This window comes from Aspergillus piperis, assembly GCF_003184755.1.
Source record: "Aspergillus piperis CBS 112811 unplaced genomic scaffold BO85scaffold_1, whole genome shotgun sequence".
Taxonomy (NCBI): domain Eukaryota; kingdom Fungi; phylum Ascomycota; class Eurotiomycetes; order Eurotiales; family Aspergillaceae; genus Aspergillus; species Aspergillus piperis.
The window spans coordinates 1,657,235-1,679,600 of NW_020291591.1; the positions used below are offsets into that span (position 1 = coordinate 1,657,235).

General features: G+C 52.2%; 2 protein-coding genes across 2 annotated transcripts; both read right to left on the reverse strand.

The window, feature by feature from the left end:
* Window positions 1-56: 56 nt before the first annotated feature.
* BO85DRAFT_455120 (HbrB-domain-containing protein) lies at window positions 57-9,304 on the reverse strand (the record flags this gene model as incomplete). The annotated part of the gene is made up of 12 exons (XM_025661369.1): window positions 57-794; window positions 852-2,631; window positions 3,118-3,283; window positions 3,365-3,499; window positions 3,531-3,532; window positions 3,646-4,131; window positions 4,178-4,286; window positions 4,333-6,883; window positions 7,450-7,453; window positions 7,973-8,574; window positions 8,622-9,208; window positions 9,259-9,304. The coding sequence occupies 12 exons, from the start codon at window positions 9,302-9,304 to the stop codon at window positions 57-59; spliced, it is 7,206 nt and encodes a 2,401-aa protein (XP_025521004.1).
* A 1,952-nt stretch (window positions 9,305-11,256) lies between these two features.
* BO85DRAFT_455121 (uncharacterized protein) lies at window positions 11,257-20,797 on the reverse strand (the record flags this gene model as incomplete). Its single annotated transcript, XM_025661370.1, has 9 exons — window positions 11,257-11,521; window positions 11,578-12,015; window positions 12,073-12,352; window positions 12,770-12,906; window positions 13,189-13,248; window positions 18,774-19,422; window positions 19,529-19,865; window positions 19,938-20,293; window positions 20,365-20,797. The coding sequence occupies 9 exons, from the start codon at window positions 20,795-20,797 to the stop codon at window positions 11,257-11,259; spliced, it is 2,955 nt and encodes a 984-aa protein (XP_025521005.1).
* Window positions 20,798-22,366: the final 1,569 nt, after the last annotated feature.

Consider the following 22,366-nt stretch of genomic DNA (forward strand, 5'->3'; position numbering starts at 1 on the left):
CTCCAATTCTCTGTACTCGAGGTATCATAATCAAAATGAAAGTAAAAAAAAGAAAATCACAACACACTTAATTCCCGACGCCCGTAATCCTCCATCCCATCCCTCATATAATCATCACTGTCTGTGCGGGCTACTATCGCCGGCCGGATCTTCGTCCCTACGAACCCACGCCGGTCTCGTCCCGTGCGTCCGCGGCCGAGCCAGTTATGCTTCAGCTCCTTGCTCAGGAGCTCGATCTGCTCTTGTGCTCGATCGCCGGTTTGCACGCTGGCCAACACGCTGACGCACTGGAGCATCCGTCCCACCGTCTCGGTGATGATGTGTGACGTGTCTGTGTGCGACGACCGGTGGATGATACTGGGCCGTTGCGTCGGTGACGAGAATGACTGGAAGATCAGCTGGTCCGGGTTGGACGTGTTGGACGCCGCCCGGCTGCGGTTGCAGTCTAGTGAGTCAGACGAGTAGCTGTTCGCGGCGTTGAGGAGCGTCGACGACTGCGAGCTGTAGCTGCCGAACCCGCCGTCCAGCGAGGCCGATGTCGTTGGCCGTGCGCTGTTGCTGCTGCTCTTGGTCGTGACACTCAGCGCTGCCGTGCCGAGCTTGATGCTGTCTAAGCTCAGGCGGGAGAAGGTTGCCTTTAGCACGTCATACCGGTAGAGGATGACCATGTCGCGGAAGGCAATTAGAACGAGATTGCGCACGTCCAGCTCGCAGCCGGGGTACTCGCCATTGAATGTGGATGACCAGAACTCACTGGCTTCTCGGCGGTTCATCACGGATCCGCATCCCTTGAACTCAAGGTCTAGGGGCAGGAAGACAGCTTGGATGAAGGGCAAGATCGTGCCAAACACGAGCATCCAGACTTGTACCAGATGAGGGACCAGCTTCTCATCAGGAATGCCGTTCAGCGTATGGTTCAAAGATGCACACCCTGTCTCTAATAGCTCGCGCAAGTCGTCTACCACGGCGGTGGGCATGCGTTTCTGGACGCACCGCTGAATATGGATGAGAACCAGTTTGTTCAGATCCTCGATGGCGATGCGAACATCCTCTCCGTCAAAAATAACCATAAGCTTGGCCTTGAGAAAGTCCCACGCATCTTCCGGCGTCATGTTATTCAGTCCAAAACCCTGGAGGGTCTCTCGAAGCGCAGCCTCTGCCAGAACCCCCGTGGAGCTGCCCAGCGACGACGGGCCTGCAAACGTCCCCGGCGCAGGTCCCGACGAGTTGGCCACCCAGTCCAGCTGTTCCGACTCTAATGCTTTCTCTTCCTTCTTCTTATCTCGTAACCCGTGGAGCAGGTCCAAGCCGCTCACGCTTTTCCCAAACGTAGTCGTGACCGCACCAGGCGAAGCCGGGGTAAAAGAATACAGCGACTGAGGGGCATTCGGATCCGAAGGTTTCGAGTTACTCGACGCCGACGATAGCGGCAGGTTGTAATGATCATCTCGGTCTTTCAGCTTCAACTTCTGCCGCGACAAGAAGTGATGCTTGTGCTTATCCTTATCCTTCTCTTTCTCCTTCTCACTCCCCACCGGCTTATCGGCCGGAACCACCGTACTTGCCGACGCGTTCGACAAGTTGTAGAGTGACGAATTATTCGAGGGAAACGTATCAGCCAAGCTCGTCGTCGACGCACTCACGATCCGCGATAATCCTCCGCTCGGAAACCCCATCTTACTCGGCGACGGCAGGCCCCGGTCCTTACTGATCCCGTCCTTATCCCGACTTATCCCAATATGCTTCGGTTTCGAGAATAGCTTCATCTTCGATTTCTCGCCCTTGTGCTTGTGCTCCCGCTCTACGGGCGGCTCCAGGCCGGGCGGCTGCAGCGCGGGATTCCGGGGAAACACCACATTTGCCGCCGTCGTTGCGGCATGTGTATTCCCATTCGTCGACCCACTCTGATATGATGCCCCAGATGCACTTCCTGCGCTTGTTGGGGGCGCAAACAACGGCGCTGGGGGCGGCGGGGGCGGAGGGGAAGCGCTCCCACCTCGTCGGGACCGGGAACCGTCTTCTGACACACCCCGCACTGGCGGAGGACGCTTAGGAGGATTCTGAGGAGCGGTCTGCTGTTGCTGGAGCATGGCCGCCTGGGCTGCGATTCTGGAAGCGGAGATGGTAGCCTCGGAGGAGGATGCGGTGGGGAGGGATGGCTCGAAGAAGCCCTGCGAGTGGTGACGAGAGCGTCTCTGCAGTTCCGGCGGGCCACCACGACCCGACGGTTTCCTGCTCAGGATCTCACCATGAGGCATGAAGGAAACGGGGGATCGAATGGTAGAAGAAGAAGAGGAGGTAGTATTTGTGGTGGCGGTCGAAATGGGAGGAGGAGGAGCGGTGGTGTTGGCGGTGATGGATGAGGTACGTGGAGGACGAGGAGAGGAGGTCACCGACACGGCACCGGGATTGAGGGCAGAGTGACGCGGCGAGATGGTGGTCACATTGGAAGTAATCGACGAGGCATCACTGCCTGAGGAAGCAGGGCGGGCGTAGGAGAAGTCGTCGAAGGAGCGGCGAGGGGGCTGTGAAAGTGGATGAGGAGGAGGATGAGGAGGAGGAAGAGGTGAGCGAGACGAGGATCGCTCGGGCGACACCGGCGAGCGCAACATGATGTGAGCGAATAGATGGCTTCGGAGACAATGCTATCGAGACACAGACCCCGAACCCATGATATGAGGGGAGGAGGAGAAAAGTCGTGCTGGCGGCGAAAACCAGTCAGTCTAGATCCCCTGGATTGATTGATTGCTTGTTTGGCTTTCAGCCGCCTTTGGGGAGGATCAGCGACCGAAAAGGCGCCCGGCCGGACGATCTTCGCTCGTGAAACAAATCCAGCGCAAAGCAAGTCTTCCCCTCCCGCCCGCACGTCCTTTCTTTCTCCAACTTTATCCATCCCACTTGATTCCTTCCCCGCGACATCTTCCTTGATTCTTATTCTATTTTCATCCTCCACGCAACCTCTCACAATGTCTGCCAATAAGCTCCACGCTGCTTATGTCGCTCCCGACCAGTCTCGCACTTTCGAGCACAGCATTTCTTCCCCGCTCCCCTCCGCCGACGCCGTCCCTCAGAAGGTGACCTATCTCGCTGAACTACGCAAGCTCGTACCCACGCTACAGAACGACATCAACGTGTTCCTGACCGAGCGCATGGAAGAGGACAAGAAGGCTGCCGAGGCACAGGGTCAAAAGGTCTCGGAAAAGGAAGCCAAGGAGGAGGAAAACTACGGAGAGGAGGTTGTGGAAGAGGATGCTTGATTCGGCCACATCTGGAAGTGAGACGGCTGAGAGAAAGAGTGTGGATGCTACGGCTGACGAAGAACGAATCACGACTAAATAAATCATATGCATGGATCCTTGAATACCGCTATCCCAGGGTATCATCGTGTAGGAAATGTCCGCCACTCCGGTATGCTTTCGTTGAACAAGACATGGCCAGGAAATGCGGAAGATCAAACAAAGCGAGAAAGAAGAAACCACGGAAAGCACAAAAAAGAAACCTCGAAACCGATACCACAGTAAACCACAAACCTCTATATACACACAAATCAGGCTCAACGCATGCGATTGGCACAGCCAAGATGAACAACCGTGTTACTGCCTCCAGTTAGCCAGGCTCAAGTCAAAAGAGAATGGTGATACTCACTCCGGAAACACATTAATCACACTGCCTCCGATCCGCTTGTGGCAGATGCCGCAGACCCGTTCTTCGGTAATGGTGACATGTCGCGAGCGCGTCGATCGCCCGTCCGTCCCCTCTCCTACCAACAATTGCGCCTGCGTCTTGATGTCTTCGGCCTTTTGCAGGTTGGCCACGATCCGGCTCTCGTTAAGGATTGTGTTGGCGGCCCGCATACGGCCCTTGAAATAAAACTCGAGCTCTTTGACCGGGAGCGATTCCGGGATCAGATCCAGAGCAGAATTAGGTGGCAGCCGGGATCCATGTTTGGCCAGCACCTCAAGCGCGGGCCCGTACCGTGGCTTGTAGCCATGCGGCGGCGATAGATATAGAGACAATAGAGTCAAATAAATCGGTGGTTTGTCATCCTCATACGGCAGTAGAGATACACAGCGCGAAGCTGCTCCATCCGCAGCAGTTGTATCTTCCACTTTATGGAGATGATTACAGTATCTGGACGGTCAGCAGATTTCACGTAAAATCGATAAATCCAACTCACTCTTCAGCCTTGACGTAGTCCTCCAACTTGAACACGTAGATTTCCAGTGCCTGCCGGTGTTGTCCCATCTTGCTGAAGACAATCGCTCGTGCCTCGAAGAACTCGGGATCTGTCGCAAGTCAGCAACGCAATGTAAGCGCAAGAAGGGTACTTACCATCCCGGTCCAAACGATCTAGAATCTTAGCCGGAGAATACTGGGAGCTGGACTTGAGCATATTCAAGAACTTGCTCTGCCAATTAACATAGTCATCCAGACTCGAAAACTCCCATTCTTTCGCTTGATGCTTTTTCAGTCGTTCCAAGTAAAGGACGAGCAGTTTCTGATGCAAATCTGGTGTCATATCATTCAGTTCCCCAATGATATGCTCCAGGTATCGGACAGCCAGATTGACATCAATGCCTTGCAGGAAGTCTAGCACGCGGTCTCTCGGTAGCGTCTCCGCGTTCTCCGTATCTGCCAGGAAAATCTCCATGCCCAGCTCAGGGTCCTGTCGTACCGGCCACTCAGCGAACTCGAGGATCAAATCAATATGGTCTGGAGACAGATTTTGCAGATAATTGACTGTTCGCTTCGGTCCGTGCAGCTGCGGCGCTGTCTCTTCTTCCTCGTCGGCTTGTCCAAACTTCTGGAGTAGCTCCAACGCCTGCCGATGCAGCTTCTTTCCGTAAAGAAAGTCAATCAAATCGTTGTGACGTCCTGTCTCCTCCAGCTTCTCCATGACTACATCTGGGTCGCAGAAATTGGCAATGCGGAATAATGACCCTGCCAGTGCTGGAATAGCGTACATGTACGCCCGGAAAAGAGTCGTGTCCACGAGTCTTGCCTTTTCCCGCAGCTTTTCCCCAAGATCATACTCGCCCTCCGGATCAATGCTCAGCAGCTTCATGACGGAGTCCGTCAACGCATCGTTCGCGCTGTCCGTCGTCGCATCGACCACCTTCAGCGTCCCATCCGGGTTCAGGAAGCGCTGGAACCGCCTCCGCACGTCCGCCAGATACCTCTGCAGGTCACGAACAGCCAGCTTGAGATCGGCCCCTTCCAGCGCCTTGTCACTCTTGGCCTCCTCGACGACCTTGCCCCGGATACTGCCCGCATCGCTGGCATCATCTGTCCGCGTCCGCAGAAGCGACATCACCGACGGAGCATGCGAGAGTGTCTTCGGCGCTGGCGCTTCCTCCGCAGCCGGCGCATCCGTTGGGCTATTGTTCTCTTGCGTCTTAGACAAGCTATCTGTCGTCCCATCTTCGGACTCCTCCGGCTCCTCGACAATCGACGACAGCTCCCCCGCGATAATCTTCGGATACAGTCGTATAACCGTCTCCGGGGGCGCAGATATCTCCGTGAATAGATCCATCGAATCAGTATACTTTCGCATCTTGAACAGCCCCTCAGCCTTCTCCAGCTTGATCTGGCGCAGCCGGCCCTGCTTATCCCTTAGCAGCGCATCCTCCAGCATACTAGCCAGACTGATCGCCTCGTCCAGATACCCCTTCTCGACCAGCGAGTCAATCTGCGTATCATAACTCAGCGCCTCCATCCGCCATATTGTCCGATCACTCGCCACCAAGAAGCCCTTCCCAGCATGCGCCAGACTAATTGTCGGCTGCGGGATATGCATAATACTGGCAGACGGTAACGGCACCGACTGCAACAGTGACAACGTCTCCGGATTCCGCACCTCCAACACTCCCTTCGAGGCATCATGCAGCGCCAGCAGAAATGGATACGAATACCCTATATCTGCCGGCGCATGACTCCACGGAATCTGCCTCCTCCCCAGCGAATTCCCCTGCACATCAATAAAGTGCGTATTGATATCCTTGGCCAGTAACACCTGACCCTCCTTCAACCTCGTCGCCAACGGCTTCGGCGCACTGCCCCCAAGCCCCATATAACTCATACTGGCGACTCCCACCCCGGCCAGTCTCCCCGTACTCTCCTGACCCCCTAACCCCCCTATCCCAGACGGACCAGTCAAATCCGTCACCGTCCCACCATCCCCCTCAATATCAACCATCACAAACCCAGATCCCAACCCAGCCACCAACCTCGTTCCAGACACCCACGTCAGCGTCTTAATCCCGCTCACCAGCGTCATCTCCATAGGCCCGCCGGCTTCCATCTCCATATCCCTCCACACCCACACCATTATCTTCCTCTTCACCGCCACCGCCACCCTCGACACAATAGCAGGCACGCCCGTTTCGGAATCATTCTCGATATTCGACGTCACCGCAAACGTCGTCGCCCCCTTCGTCTTCCCCAATTGCTCCTGCAACGAATACGTCCCCAGATCATGCAACGACACATATCCCCCGGACAGAGAAACAAGCACCTTGGCCTCCTTAATCAACGCCAACTGCTCGATCTTGTACCTCGAGAACTTTTCCACTTCGCGGAGTAGCTCCGTGGGCTTCTTGCTATGCTGTTGTTGTTGTTCCCGGTTCCCGTTCGTAGTCCCGTTCGCGATTATCCCCGTCTCTGCATTGCCGTTGCCGTTGCCGTTTCCATGTGGTTGTTGTTGTTGTTGCTCGGTAGTATCTTTCTTCCCCTTCCCCTTCCCATCACCATCCTGCTGCTGCCGCACCTCCCCTTCTCCCCCTCCTCCTCCATCTTCTTCCTCCTCCTCCTCATTCACCCGATATATCCTCAAACTCCCATTATTCAGCCCCGCCAGGACGCGATCCCCATACGCCAACACGGACTCGATCCGTGATCGGTCGCGCGGTTTGAGTTCCACGAGCGGACGGGCCGTGAATGCGGATAACATCGTCGTCGAGAATATTTAACCCCCTGTCGTCTGTCTTTGCTCTCTTCTGCGTATGTACGTATGAATGAATGTGTTGTGTATATATTCAAGAAGTATCGGTAGGCGTATAGTGTAGGGCGGTGTGGTGGCTGGCTAGCTAGCTAGCTAGCTCGGTACGTTGTGGAGGATGGATTGCTCGGGAGGGAGGTAGATAGGTAGGTAATGCGCCGTTCGCGATCGCGGGTTAGGTTCATGTCATGTCGTGGGTGTGAGAATGTGCAATTAGACTCTCGGTGGAAAAGGGTGGAGTTAGAAGGTGGAGGTGGGTGTCATGGTTTGGGTGTTTGTTGTATGTAGGTGTGTAGGTGAGTGATGTGGTGCGGTGGTTGGGCGGAGGTTGATTGATAGCGGCGGAGCTCCTACGGAGGAGTGAGTGTCCAGCTGGACCGGACAGCTGCCCTGCCTGTCTCCCCGGGCCGTGTGCCAAGATGGGTTTCCCCGGCTAGCTGTACTACTACTACGTATCTTCGTACCTATATTCTAGATTATCTTATGACAGCATCCCTTGCGTGCCATTCGAATTTTAAAGAAGTTTGTAGCATTGATTATATCAACGTTGTCTTGAGTATCTAGTCTATTATGCTAAGCTAACCGATGGATGGATGTCCTGCACACACCGCTACTATCCCATCCATGGGTGTGCCATCCGCTGGCTTAAAGCTCCGATCCCATGCAATGAATCAATTCCATAACTGCCAACCGACCGATCAAAACCCATAACACAGCCCGACGGACCGCGACCGACAAGGAATCCGGACTTTTGCAAATATCAAGACCAAAGAATGGAGTGAACGCACGGCGCATGTACAATGTGAAGGTAAGCCAGATCCCGATCGGGAATGAGAGAAGGCAAAACCGATAGGTAGGATAACTATACGACCGAAAGGTCTAATGTGTTTCAAGCTTCAAATATAATAATAGTCGTCGGAATGCCTCTCAGATCATGCCTTGATCTCCGTGGGATATTCCTGGTGTTTGGCCGACGTGCCCTTCGCCCGCCATGTCGAAACAGCGGGGATGTCCGCCTTGAAGCGCTGCTCGTCGGTGCCATATGCGCGCGGCGTGAGCTTGATGAGCGTATGGAGCGGCACCTCCATCCAGGGACTTTGCTCCTGCGGCGTGTTGAGGAAGTAGGCATAGATGCAGCGGAGAACGGCCTGGTGCGTGACAATGATGACGTTCTCGCTACGCTCCAGCTCCATGATAATTGGCTCTAGCCGGATGACTACATCGCGGTATGACTCGCCACCCCGGTAGCGGTAGTTGTACTTGTCTTCGTCGCGCGCAGCAAAGTCTTCCGGGTACTTTTCCGCAATCTGCTCGTACGTGAGTCCGTCGCAGACTCCGGAGTCGAGTTCATCCAGCGCCTTCCACTCTAGCTTCTCGAAGCCCGTCTCCGCGGCGAGATGACGAGCCGTTTGAATCGTACGTTTCAGAGTTGACGTCCAAATAACGATCTTGGTGTTGGGTGGAACCCCAGACTTCTTTAATAACCCGGGCAGCGCTCGGGCGTATGCCTCTCCTCGCTCTGAAATGTTGGAGTCGCCGCCAATTTTCCCCGTTAGATTATATTCTGACTCGCCGTGCTACATACGTTAGATCAATGGTATTTATTAAGAGGAGGAAAACTTACTCGAGATAACCAGATCGAGCGAGGTTTGATGTGAAGGTTCTGGATGTAGTAGACCAGCCGACTGGAAAGGTAATCCTTAATCTGATTTATGATGACGGTAGACCCGACATTGATGAGTTTGACGTAGGTGAAGTGCTTCTCGTTATCATCAATGGTCTCATAGACCTTCTCGTAGTTGCGAATGCGGTTACGGAAATCGAGAGCAGCAACTTCCGGGTCCTGCCCCTTGTAGTCCGGCGACGTTGTCTTGACTTCCAAGATGTTGTTCATGATCAAGTCTTCATCATCACATATTGACTCGACGTATAATGTTTCAACGTTTGCCTCCTGGCAGCGTTCATGGATCCAGCGCCGTCGCTCTTTCGTGGAATTGGTCGCATCCAAAATAGCTACGACGCCTTTCCCGGACTGAAACCACTGGAGCATATCAGACACCGCAGCTTCGGCGGCGGCGCGTCTCATTTTTTCGCCTTCGGTATTATGAGGGTCGAAGAAGTTCGCATTGGGCTGTGGCGTGCCTGCACGACGGTAGCTGCCGACGTTGAATACCCGAGCGGGGATGCCAACCCAGGCAAGATATCGCATCGCTGTATCAATTAGTGCCTGACGTTCAACAACCCAAATCACCAGAGCGTACCTTTTCCAGCAATGAGACTCTTGCCTCTGGCTGGGAGGCCAACCATGACCACACAGATCTTCGAGTCATCGGACTAAGAGATGTAAGTCTCTGGCGTGCTGCCATTGCGAAACGACGTAGACGCCCAAATTGAGAGAGTAAGAATATGCAACGAGATAGACATGATACAGAATAAACAAGCAGCGTTGCAGTGTAATATGTCCAGGGTCATCGCCGACCCGGGCAATTGCCCCTCCCAAAAGGAGGGGTATACAGCCTCACCGGACGCATATCAGGGCAGTACATAACGTCACCGGCAACACTGGGTTCACCGCGCCACTCAAATCAACAGACAACGACAAATGAATCGTTTCACTTACACTGGCGAAATAATTATGGCCATTGCCCCTCCGAATGGAACCGGACGACATGATGAATGAGCGGAAGGAATGAGCAGGGTATCGACTCCTGACTGGGATCGATTTGAATGGGATGAGGCGAAGTCAAGACCTCGGCCACCAGGGGTGCCCGACCGGACGCAAGCCGGAAGAAAGGATATAGGGACGGATAAGGTCAGTAGCGGGTAAAAAGGCACAGGGCGTGAGAATAGCGAAAGTGTGATAGAATCTGCAAGTAATGGGACGTGTCGGAGAGAGAAAATATTCTAGAAAGTTGAGTTTGGACAGATCCGGCCTGTCTTTGGTATGGGGGGAGTAGCAATAGCAAGTAGTACAAAGTAGTGGAAGTAAGTTAATCGATCAACAGCAGCTCTGGTTGGATGCCATTAAACCCAACAATTCGATGCGGTGAAGAAAGAAGAAGCACAGACGTCATGCCGCGGGGCAGTCGCAACAAGGCCGAGAGTTCCAGGCAGGAAGTATCCAGTCTTTTAAAAGTGTTTTCATTCACTCCCTGAAGGGAAATCGAAGCAGCTCAGAACACCTCTGGAAAACTTCGGTCGCAGAATATCCGGGGAGATGGAAATTTCCCCAGTCTTGCCTGATCGTCTAGGCCCCCGACAATTTCCCTCCGAATTGAAACTAGTAGTAGTAATATTGCCTCCCTTCTGTCCACACGTGATCTCCTGCGTTTTCGTCGGGTAAAATCGCGACCGAATCTGGATGGAAGAGGGGCGCGTCGGGATGGATGAAGGGAGTCTGGATGTGGACGTAAAAATCTTGGTGCAAAGTTCCTGAGAGGCTCCCCCTGGTGACACTTCTTATAGTCGAGGATCGCATGATATGATACTGACTTGGTACTATCATCTTGAATGATTTGATGTCGAATGGAGCCACGCCGATTGGGTCCCTTGCATGTCTCCCTGGTGGGACTTTGGACGACTATCAGCCGAACTCCTCATTACCCCGTACTCCTGGGGTCGATTTACATGAGCGATTTTTCGCCGTAGTCTGGACCCAATGAGCCCAATATTGGGTGATGCTCCGGTCGATTCCGTCTAGTTTGCGGGAATTGAAGTTTTCTCGAGTGCGCGTGACCGGTACAAACTACTACTCCCTACTATCTATTGACTGCGAGGTATACCCGAAAATGGAAAACGTACAAGAAATGATGGATATTCATGAGTGATTATATGCATTTGTGGATATTATAGATAGGTAAATTCCAGGCGTCCTGCTATGCAATGCTTTTGCCGGCCATCGGGCCGATATTTTTAACCGCGTCCCCCTTTTTTTAGTCTCCGTCTCCGTCTCATATCCGTACGGTAGATGCGTAGCCCTACGGATACGAACGTCGAGGTCATCGATAGATGCTTCAGCGCGGGTTCTTCAGAAACCCTGCTAAGCATTGCCCCTTTCCGCAGACCCATGGCGTGCCATTGGCTCCCGGTCCGCGGCTTATCAACGGAGGCGGAGGCGGATGAGCGTAGTTCGTAACTTCTTTTTTTGGGGGGAAAGCCCCTTATTCATATCGTAACAACGTCAGGCATCTATTTTTAGTGTTGGGGTGAAGTCTGGTTTCCATGATGGATGATTGCTCCGATGTGTCGCGCTAGTGAGACTATGCGGCGGCCGCAACCTCCTCAGCAACCGGGGTGGCTTCGTCTCGGCTGGACGACCACTTGGGTCTCCGCTCTTGCGAGTTGTTCTCTCCACGGGCTCTCTGGACCCGGAGGACGGCACCCCAGGGACCCTCCGCGCGGTTCAGTGCGTTCATGGCATTCTCAGCCTCCTCGACGCTGCTGAAGTCGACGAACAGGTAGTAGTGGTCACCGGGCTCGAATCTCTTCGCGGGGTGAGGAGCGAACAGCTTGCTGACATTCTCACTGTGCAGCCAATTAGCATCCCGGACAATCAATACACGCAGGGACCCAATCCATACACTTTGTAATCCTTGAAGAAGTTGGTCATGTTGCTGGTGATCGCCTCCTGGTCCGTCAACCTTGGGAGGCCGCCAACATAGAGGCGACGGCTGGGATCGCTATTGGAGGGGGTACTGGCGGCGGTGGTGGTAGTGGTCTTCGACGGAGTGCGCGGGGGCTGGGCCTCGTCGCCGCGGCGCCACCGGTCCATGCTGAACGGAGAAGAACGAGCCTCACGAGGAGAGGCATCCGAGCGCGGCTGTTGCTGTTGCTGCTGCTGAGCCCGCTCACTCTGGGTCTTCACGACACCAGGCTTGATCTTGACGGGACGACCAAGCATGTCCCGACCGTCCAACTCCGTCATGGCGCGCTCAGCCAGCTCCTTGGTCTCCAGATCGACGAAACAGTATGAGGGGTTGCGGCCGGTGAAAGGATCGATGGCGATGTCGATACGCTCGCTATTAAGCACTCAGTTTGAAACTCCCACGGGTGTCTTCTGTTCAAAGAATCCATACATTCGGAACTCAGCCGCATCGAAGAGAGCCTGCACATTCTCCGACTTGGCCGTGTAGGGCATGTTGCCCACGTAGAGACGGCGGCCCTCCGAGATAGCCTGGGGCACATGCGGGCTGGGTCTGCTGAATGCAATTCTCGAGGTGCTGGTCTTGGGACCGGGGGACCCGGCAGCGGCGCTCTGACCACTAGGGCTCTCATCGCGCTTCACACGCCAGTTGGGGGAGTGGAAGGCCCGGCCTGTGGTTCTGACCCCATTCTGGAAGACATTCTTTTGGGGAGCTAGGCACGCATTAGCGATTTAGGATATGGCCGTGAAAAATTGGATTCAGCCCGAAGTGAGCAGCCCAATGCGATCGCCTACACACTTTGTTCCTGGGGCCTCGGGCTCTCGGGAGCGTCGACCATTGTGACGGTAGAATGTGAAGTGAGGTGTGAGGGTATAGTCTATGGATTCAAGGTTCGTTAGTATGGATTGACACAGAATTTACTTATTTCCTAATCCGACAGACGATCATGGCAGTCAAAAGAGGGGACTCATACCGTGAACAGGACAAAAGAAGAGTCACAGAAAGCCAACGATTGCCTTCCAGAAAATGTCCAAGACAAGAGAAAATCCCCCGGACAACAAAAAAAAAGCGAATGCCAACACAAAAAAATCGTCGACGCTGTAGCCTGCGTCAGAAAATTGCCCTCTACATTTTTTTGATGTGAAATGGAACCAAACAGCGCAAATGCCGCAAACAGAACAAACAGCTGGGGATGGATTAATCTCTGCGCTGCCGATGATTGGCCTGTTAGCGAACCGGGGGAGATTTTCTTCATATAAAGCCGCCCTTTGTTTTTTCTCATTCCATCTTCACTCACTTCCACATCTATTTCGACAGTAGATTCTGAATCAATTCAGATGTCTACCTAATATGGTGACTGTCCAATTGACAGCAGCTACAAAGCTACGGGATTAATGCATTCCGTTATATGCTTTGCAGATCTGCAGAAATGTCACCAATACTTTTTCCTTCTCTTTGTTTATTGCTTTTTTGTTTACAGCGTTCCACACATACAAGTCATCCTTCAATGATGAAGCAAGATATCACACAGACCTGTTCCGAGTTTACAAAACATGCGGATCAACAATCGTTCCAACTGCTGTCTGACGATGTGATGACTTGTACTCCCTTGCCCCTATACAAGATAGATTTATCAAAGAATGAAATCTTTTTTACTTGTGAAATGATTCCACAATGTAGTAACCGTCGTAGTAAAGACATGTCTACATACAATTATAGAATTATAGAATTCATCCTAAGGGTCTCGCGATTTGCATAGCATACATACCCTACCTGCCAGAGACATGGATAATCTCACGGATTCTCCACGGCGATAGTATACTCCGTTATCTGCCCTAACAATGATGCTATAAGTTAAGGACAATTGGTACTGTCATTGCCTAGGGTATCAATTAAGGTGCATACATAGCCCTATTTTTACCCAGATTATAGAACGGGTTGTTTTTGAATGTAAGTAGCCTACGGTAGCCCTTGTACTCCAATACTCAGCATGATCGTACCCCAACTGGTTTACCCAGAAGACAGCTTCAAGTATAAACAGTAAACTCATGGTATATATTCTTGACTCAAAATGAAGAAACACCACCTCGACTCACGGTCACTCGTATACATCATACTTATATTTACACTTCACCCCATCATGATCCCATTTTGATCCCAGTTTATCGAGAAAGACTACGTACTATCTTACTCACCCCCTCAACCCCCAAACCGCACCCCCAATAACCCCAAACACCAATACATGCAAGAGAACTCCCAACCCAGACATAAGCATCAACACCCACCCCTGCAACTGATTCTTAATCACAACCTCCGAATACCTCTGATCACTAAAGCTCACTCTCGAATACAGGGTCTTCCACCCCAAAACGGGCACATACCGCTGCAACGCCTCCTCAACATACCTCCTGGCCTTGTAAACCGGAGAATTAACCCCACCCCGCAACTCCAGATAATTTCTCCTGGAGAGATCATGTATAGCATGAGCATCACGAACACGCTGGTTCGAGTACTCCGTCAACGCCGCAGCGCGGGCATGATCCTTATTATTGTTCGACAACTTGCCGTGACTGAACACGCGGTGCTCATCGAGTAAATCGAAGAGGATCCGAACGTCCTCCATCCCAGCGTTCAGTCCCTGGCCGTAGAACGGGAACATGGCGTGCGCGGCGTCGCCGATGATCACGGCTGCGGTGCCGTAATGGTGCGGGCTGCATTTTATGCCGATGAGGGGGAGGTGCGGGCTTTGGTAGAATTGTTGGGAGAGGGAGGATTGGGAGATCAGGTCTGGGCAGACGCCCGGGAAGTGGGTGTCGAAGAAGTCGAAGAGGGTGGTGGGAGGGGAGGATTTGAGAGAGTCGAGGCAGGATGCTGGCGCGAAGAGAATGCAGTTGAAGGATTGGTCCGGGCAGGGGAAGGCGCAGAACATGTATTGCCCTCCGGGCCAGATGTGGAGGTAGTTGGGGGGGAGGCGGAAGGTGTTGGTCTTTTCGCTGGGTAGGATGCGTAGTTCGCACCACACTGTGTCGGCGTATTGTTGTTGGTAGTCGAGCGGGGTGTGGCGCATTATTTGTTGTCTGGTGGTGGAGTGGGCGCCGTCGGCGCCGATGAGGAAGTCGAAGGGGACTTCTTTGGGTGGGGGTGGTGTAGTAGTGGATGGTGAGGGTTCTTCTCGTTGCTCGAACCAGACCTTGCGGGTTTTCATGTCTGCTCGGATGAGCTTGTGGTGGAAGAACATCTTCACGTTGGGAGTGGCGTCGAGCTCTTGACGGAGGGCGATGTTGAGGGCTTTGCGGTCTAGAGAGTATAGGGAGTTTCCATGTACATCGTATTGGTGGAATGTCTGTTGGAGTTTGCCTGAGACGCTTCTTCCGTGGACCATTCTGCCGTGCATGGGGATGGCAGTCCGCATGATGGCGCGGAGAAGGTCAGTTCGACCGGACTTTTCCAGGGCTCTGATGCCCCGTTCAGAGAGAGTGAAGTTGATGGATTTCTGAAGCAGGGGAGAGGCGCCTGATGGGTTCAGACGCTCATCTAGAGGAGGACTTGTTAGCTGGATGCATGGGTATAGGGGATGTTTGTGAAGAACATACCTCCACGCAGTTCGTATACTTCTACATTGTCATGGTAATGGCTGGCATAGAGGGCCGCCAGGGAGCCCACTGGCTCACCACCAACGATGACAATCTTTCCGTCTGCAGCCATTGTAGTCATATTCATTGTTCTTGGAGACTCTGATGATGTCTTCAGGTATACTCAACGAGGAGACGAGGAGCCAGCTTATATAGCTGAGGCATGCCCAAGAATTACGCGATATAGACCATCAGAAGATTCGCGCAAAGTCTATACTGGCAATAGCTGTAGCACTTGTCTCATTCTCGACACTTTACCGTCATCAGGCAGGCAGGGCCACGAGATCATCGTGGAGAGCAACCATGTGGGCCACTTCTCAGCCGTACTTACATCTTGCTCCGAGTATTGCACGAGCCATACATACTAGGTAAAGAGTAGCACGTTGGAGCGGCACGTTCGTCGGTTGTATGCAGCTGTGACGACGATACTGCATTGACGTAGGTGAGGGGTTGAAGTCAATTCCTCCCATCCAGGCATCAGACAAGGACATGAGAGAGAAGGATATAATGGATACTGTAACAATACCAACTCTTGGATGCAAGTCATGTGGAGACATACATAGTACTAGTTCTCCGTAGTCCTAGTACTAGTGTATACTAGGACTAGTATACAGTTGCTCAAACCCCGAAGGACCGCAATATCCAACGACACCACATCTTTGGCTGAAATTAATCTAACCTCGGGCAACAATGCGACGCAATTGCATACTGATCGTATTATCATGCAGAGGTGATGTGCTCAGCTGAAATGCACGTTGTCGTTGGCGCGGCAGATCGAGCGCAAACGGAAACCCCATGATTGGGCACCTTACAATGTAACCCCTCCTCCTTGCATACCAAGTTTGAACACCATTCAGCTCCATTCAGCTCCAAAGAGCCTTACAAACTTAATATTAGAAATCACTAGTTAGGGTCAGAAGTCCAATTCCGCCCAGTGCGACTTAACCCCAAATCCTATTTACCTGCATGTCCCAACCTGAACGAGCCCAGCGTTTATGACCTATCCACCAACACCACCGAATTCAGTAAGTGTACATACTTTAATCCATATAAACATACCTACGTCCTCTAACTTACTGCACGCCATGCAGCAAAACTCCTTCAGCCAACTCACCCAAATACCTGCAACTGGCTATAGCTTAATCTCCGCAATCAATAAAACCCTGCACCTTGCGCCATATGAAACCATGTCAAGAAGCAGAACCAACACCATCAACAAATTCACCTTCACCCGCCCCGGCGACGTCGTTTACGAATTCCCCAAATACACCTCCGCCTCCTGCAAAGTCCGCATCACTCTACCCCCAGGCAGCACCTGGACCTCAGGCCCACACTGGCACGAAAAGCGCGTCGAATACTTCCGCGTCGTGCAAGGCGCCGCCTGGTTCACCCTAAACGGGGAATACAAAGTCTATCGGCCGTCGGACGGCAACGTGCCGATCCCATTATTCACGGTCCATGAATGGGGTCGGGCTCCCGAGCAAGAAGAGGCGGATTTGATTGTGGATGAGTGGACGGCACCGGCGGATTCGTTCAAGATTGCGTTTTTTCGTAACTTGAATAGTGTCATTCTGGATGAGACGAGTGATGGGAAGACACCGCCGAGAAGTGAGTGGTGGTTGACGCTGCAGCTGTGGGTGATTTGCCATGGCTTGGATAATTGGCCCGTGTTTTGTAGAGGGTTGTTTGGCGTGCAGTGGGTCGTTACGCATGTGTTTTTGGGTTTGGTTGCGTTGGTGGGTTCGGCGGTCTGGGGGTTGAGGGCTGCTTATGATGAGTATACGGCACAGGGGATTAAGGATGTTATTCGAGCTGCTAAGGAGGGGAAGAGGGTGAAGAGAAGAGGTGTTGATTGATTGAGTGCATGTTGTTTTGTGTATGATGTTTGCCACGTCAGGGTTGAACGTTAGGCCGCCTGCATGAATGTGATACTATCGTTGCCAAGTATGCAGTTGCAGTAACTACACAGTTTGCATTAGTAGAGGGTCCAACGCAGTTTCAACCTGGAGTAGAAGTAAACTCTCACTTGCCTTCAACAGGCATACACCTCGTGATGCTACCGTGATCGGCGAATAGCCACCATAGCGCTGGTCTGAACTATCATTTGCTTAAAATCAACTAACTAGCTCGGGGTGTTGTCGGTTCTAGCCCTTCGGATATCCCACAAAGTATCGACGCCCGACTCAGCTACTGCAGCGGTAACTGACACTACGCAGTTGTTCTTCTTGGCAGACACTTGCCGCTACTAGATAGTCTACGTGAAGCACCGTCTCGTATTCCCAAGGATATACCACGAATCCCTGCTCCTAATCACTAGCTAGTGTACAGTGTCTACGCTAGAATCGATTAGAATGGACTGGTCAGAGAGACAAGTCCAGTCCAGCCCAGCCCAGCTTAGCACTTCACCTGTATTTACCATTCTAACTAGTAGTATTATTATATTGAGTAGATGATGAAGTCTCGAAAGTAGAATACTTCATATTATGTACACGTACTACATCAATCATCAAATCATACAAACCAGGAAACAATTTCCGATCCAAATCCCGATCATTCCTCCATAGACGGGCTAACTGTAAATGATGTACTCCCCACCAGCAGCTGAAACCACACTCACCTCCTAGCTACTACCTACTACCTACTACCAAACACACCGCGAGGACCTAAGTAGAGAAGTAGAAGTTCTATTTGACATACTATCCTCTCGAGCCAACCAATAACTTTCAATCAAAATAGTACTTTCTACTCAATTTACAAGAACTCGGTACTACTTACCATGCCCTAAACATGCCCGCAAATGGAGAAAAGAAAATTTTACTACATACCTTGTATAGCCCTACCCAGGTCTTGAATATCATCCATCAAACCATGCCCGCACCTACTAACCTACTCTCTCCGAGTCTAACAGTTAGTATCTCGACCCCATCTCAGCTGAGGTGGAGTGTGGGGTCACGGTTGCTAGTTAGCTCCGCGTTAGTAGAGTACGTGTACCCGGACGACTACTAGTTCGTTCGCCACTTGCCACACAGAAGGGGCTTTCCGTGGGGGAAATTACCTTCGTATATGTCGATACGGGGGAAATGAGCTGGGAAATAGATGAGGGGGTTTGGTGAGGGGCGATGAGAATCCATTATTGCTTTTTGTTACCATTGGGCGGGTGCGGGGTTGTCGACAGATAGGATTATCTTAGATACTTGAGAATGAGCAATGATTGAAGTTCTGAGTGGGGTCATGACTGAATCAGCGAAATGTTTTGACGATCTAGTTAATTAGGATTATTTGACAAAGCAACTGCTCGGCAACTCTGCTACAAGCTAAGCAACATTATCATATCAGATCCTCCATTTTGTAACCTTCATACATATGACCATCGATCACGACAGGATCTCTCTGAAGGATCAGCGAGATCGTCAGGCGGTGTTGTATCCAGCCTCGGTCATGGGAACCTCGTCGTCTCGCTCATACAGGATCTCCGGGCGGATCTTCTGGCGTAGAATGTACCTTCGGAAAAAGTAAGGAATCTGGCGAAGTCCGTATGCGGCATGGAATCGCGTCGGAACTGAAAACACTTGGTCCAATTCCTCCAGCGTCTTGCCCTTAGTTTCAGGCATGAACATCAGGATTAGCCACCATCCGACGATGCACCACCCCGCGTACCAGCTGAAAGCCCCCTGCGGGGTAAATGCCGCACGCAGGGAGGGCCAGGTAATGGCTAGCAGACAGTTGAACAGCCATGTTGTCGCCGTGGCCAAGGCCATGCCGTGGGAACGGACGTAAAGTGGGTAAGCTTCGGCGGAATATGTGAATGGGACTGGACCCTCCCCGACAGAATACACTATCGCGAATAGATACGTGCCTAGCGCAATGCATCCAAGCCGGGTGGAGGAGTGTGTATCTTCCGGTATCCAGAAGCTGAAGCCGGTGAAGAACATAGACAGTGCCATTAGTGGAAATGTGGTGAGAAGAAGGTTGCGACGTCCAAAGGTATCAATTGTGTATACAGCCGGTATAGCGAAAAGCCAGTTGATCATACCCCATCCGAAAGAGGCTGCCAGTGCTTTTCGCTGGTTTGATACGGACAACTGCGTCAGTGAATTTCCCGTAGTCCCGAGGAAGATCTCAGATGAATAGTAGGCAATAACATTGACACCTGCAGCAGAATTAGTATTTACATACTGGGGATACTCGGTATCATACCGCAGAACTAATGCAATCAGTTAGCAGCGGCTCAGTTGGAAATTGCAGGTGTAGTTGACATACCTGTTGCATGAACATGACGAGCTCCGACGCAATCAACGCGCGCCGGTTTCGGGGAACGGCGATAAGTTCGATGAGTTTGTTCTGCCCCAGCTTCATGCCTGTCTCTGCCTGCAGCAATGTGTGCATGTAGTACAAATCACGCGCAGCCTGGACCTTGTTGAAACGTAAACTGCACATGGACTCATAGGCCTTGTCATAGCGGTTGTGCGACATGTACCAACGAGGCGACTCGGGGCACGTGAAAACAAAGCAGCAGACGAGAAGGGCTGGAACTAAGGCCGAGGCCATCATTAAGCGCCAGTTGAGACCGACGATCCCTGCAGGGTCCTGTATCTCGAAGAAGGCCAGGTCGGCAACGTAGCCAAACATGATGCCAAACGCGGTCCACATCTGCCATTGCATGACCAAGGCACCACGAATGACCGGAGGGGCTGTTTCTGCGGCGTAGATCGGGACGGTGGCTGACTTGGGACCGATGCCAAAGCCCAGAGCAAAGCGCGCAATGAACATATGCCACCAGGTGTTGACGAATCCCTGCCAGAGACAGGTGATGGCCGAAAAACAGCAGGTAATGAAGATGGTGCCTCGTCGGCCGAACCAAGCGTTGAATGGGACGGTTAACCAGCAGCCGATCAGAGCGCAACACATGTAGGGTGCGCAGTTTACGAGGCCAAGCAGCCAGTTTGACCTCGATTCGCTGCCGCGATCGATACCGAACTGATGCTTATAGAAAATCTGGGCGCCATTGACGACAGTTTCATCTGCAGGTGCATGATTGCCTTAGCCTGTGTCGTGCCACATCAGGCGTGTTGAAGAAAAGGCTTGGACTTACCCATTCCCTGAACAGCAGCCGACAGGGAACACAAGCAAATGACCAGGTACATTGTCCACGGCTGGGACCAGCGATGAGCGTATTCATTCTCTAGAACTGCCAACTCCTGGGGCGTCAGGCCGGGCACCTCTGCATATCTTTCAGGAACCTGCGCCAACATGGCACCCATTGCAAAGGCACGCACATCCTCTTCGTCACCCATCTGGTGAGTGATGGCGAAGTTGATGCCCTGCTGGCGTAGTTCCTCCTGGGTGTATCCGGCCAGGGGATTGGCAAGCTTCGCGTTCATGTTTCGCCGTGCTCGCTCTGCAGCTGTTCCAAAGGAACGCTGGAGACGAATGTTTTCTCGATGGTCAGATGCATATTCATCATTCGAGGGCTTATTCTCGAAGATAGGGTCCCCGATGACCGGACATTCCTCTTTTCCAAACATTTCCAGATATTGGGATCTGGTCGCGATGATGGCAGCTGATACTGTGGGGGGTGTAGAAACGAGAGACTGCGTGAAGTTTAGCAAGAATTAGCAGGTTGTCGATAACGCGAAGAGTTATTTGAATCGGGAGAAATGGAGAAACAAATTAGTGACCGAGACCGGAGACATCAACATGAATGGCCCATTGCACAAGGATGGATCGCAAACCTGGCTGGACCGTTGGCGCCACTCCGAGGTGCATCAACAAAGGATGCAAGCAACAACAAAGAAGTGTAGTGTGAGAAGAGCGGATGTGAACAGACGAGCCAAGCAGATCTACCAGCGATAAGTTGGATGATACAAAGAACTGTTCAACGCGTAGGGTGTGATGCAGGGATACGGAAGAAAATGCGTGCAGAAGAGTGGAGACTTTGGATGCATCACCACTTGCACAACTGGAACATTTGTCGACTCACCGTTTCAGCCAACATCCCGGGGCGATGACATTGACAAGCCACTGAATCAGATTGATTGCTGAGGCCGGACGCGTTGCTGGTTTATCCTTTGGTGAGAGGATATGGGAAAGAAAAGAGAGTAAGGCTGGAGTCTGACTAACGAGCGACAGGGAGAGACACGATTCATTCACCGTGGACACATGCAAGACAAAGGAGGGAATGAGACTCATCCACTCTCTCAGGTTGGCTAGTCCTTGAGGCTTAGAGACTGCCTTTGGTCGCGATCACAAACGTGGTTCCCTGTCATCAGGAATGGCATTCTGGGCAATCAGTGGGCAACAGTGAGGTTGTACAAGCCTCGTTTGCTGCAATGAGGCCACCCTCCATCTTGGATTGCGGTTTTGACATCCGCATGGCCATGCAACCCTAGATGCCAAAGATAGTTTTCCTCTTCCATCTGGACTGCATCCGTCAACACCGGGGCGATTTACAATTTCCGATCTAAACATTGTGGACGTTCTGGGGAAGTAAGATGGAAAAGATTACCGAGACTCAATTCGCATCTTCAAATCCCCGGATCGCCGTCGCTTAGACATTGACTGGCGTGCGGGGTCGCTCTTACTCCACCGTCGGATCGCGCCAGGCCCGTCGGATGGAGCCAGACCACTGATGCTACTATCCTCATTCCAGGATAGATAGAACAGTGTTGGATCATCCGATGGTTCTGATGCCGCTTTTCCGTTCGGATCTCTTCCAGCTGCTTCTGTTGAGTGCCAGGAAACTTGGACGTCAGTCTTACCCCGCATTCCGCAATGGCGCCAGGTTTCCTAAACCGACTACATCTGGACTATTATCCTAGCTATACCGACAGTTTACTAGTCAAAGGACATACTGTAAAAGGCAAGGGGACACGGGTTCTATAGGCTGGTGATAATGCACGTCTGCAAGTCTCTACAGTGACGACATCCACTCTAGCCGACTGTAGGCCGCTCCACTGTCAATCCATAGCTCATCATCCGTATAGTCGGATGCAGACACTCCTACTTCATATCGGAACAGCAGACGGATAGTTAAATCCAGGTACTATCTCTCCATCTCCACTCTTAAATACTCCACAGACTTTAATGTTATTTGA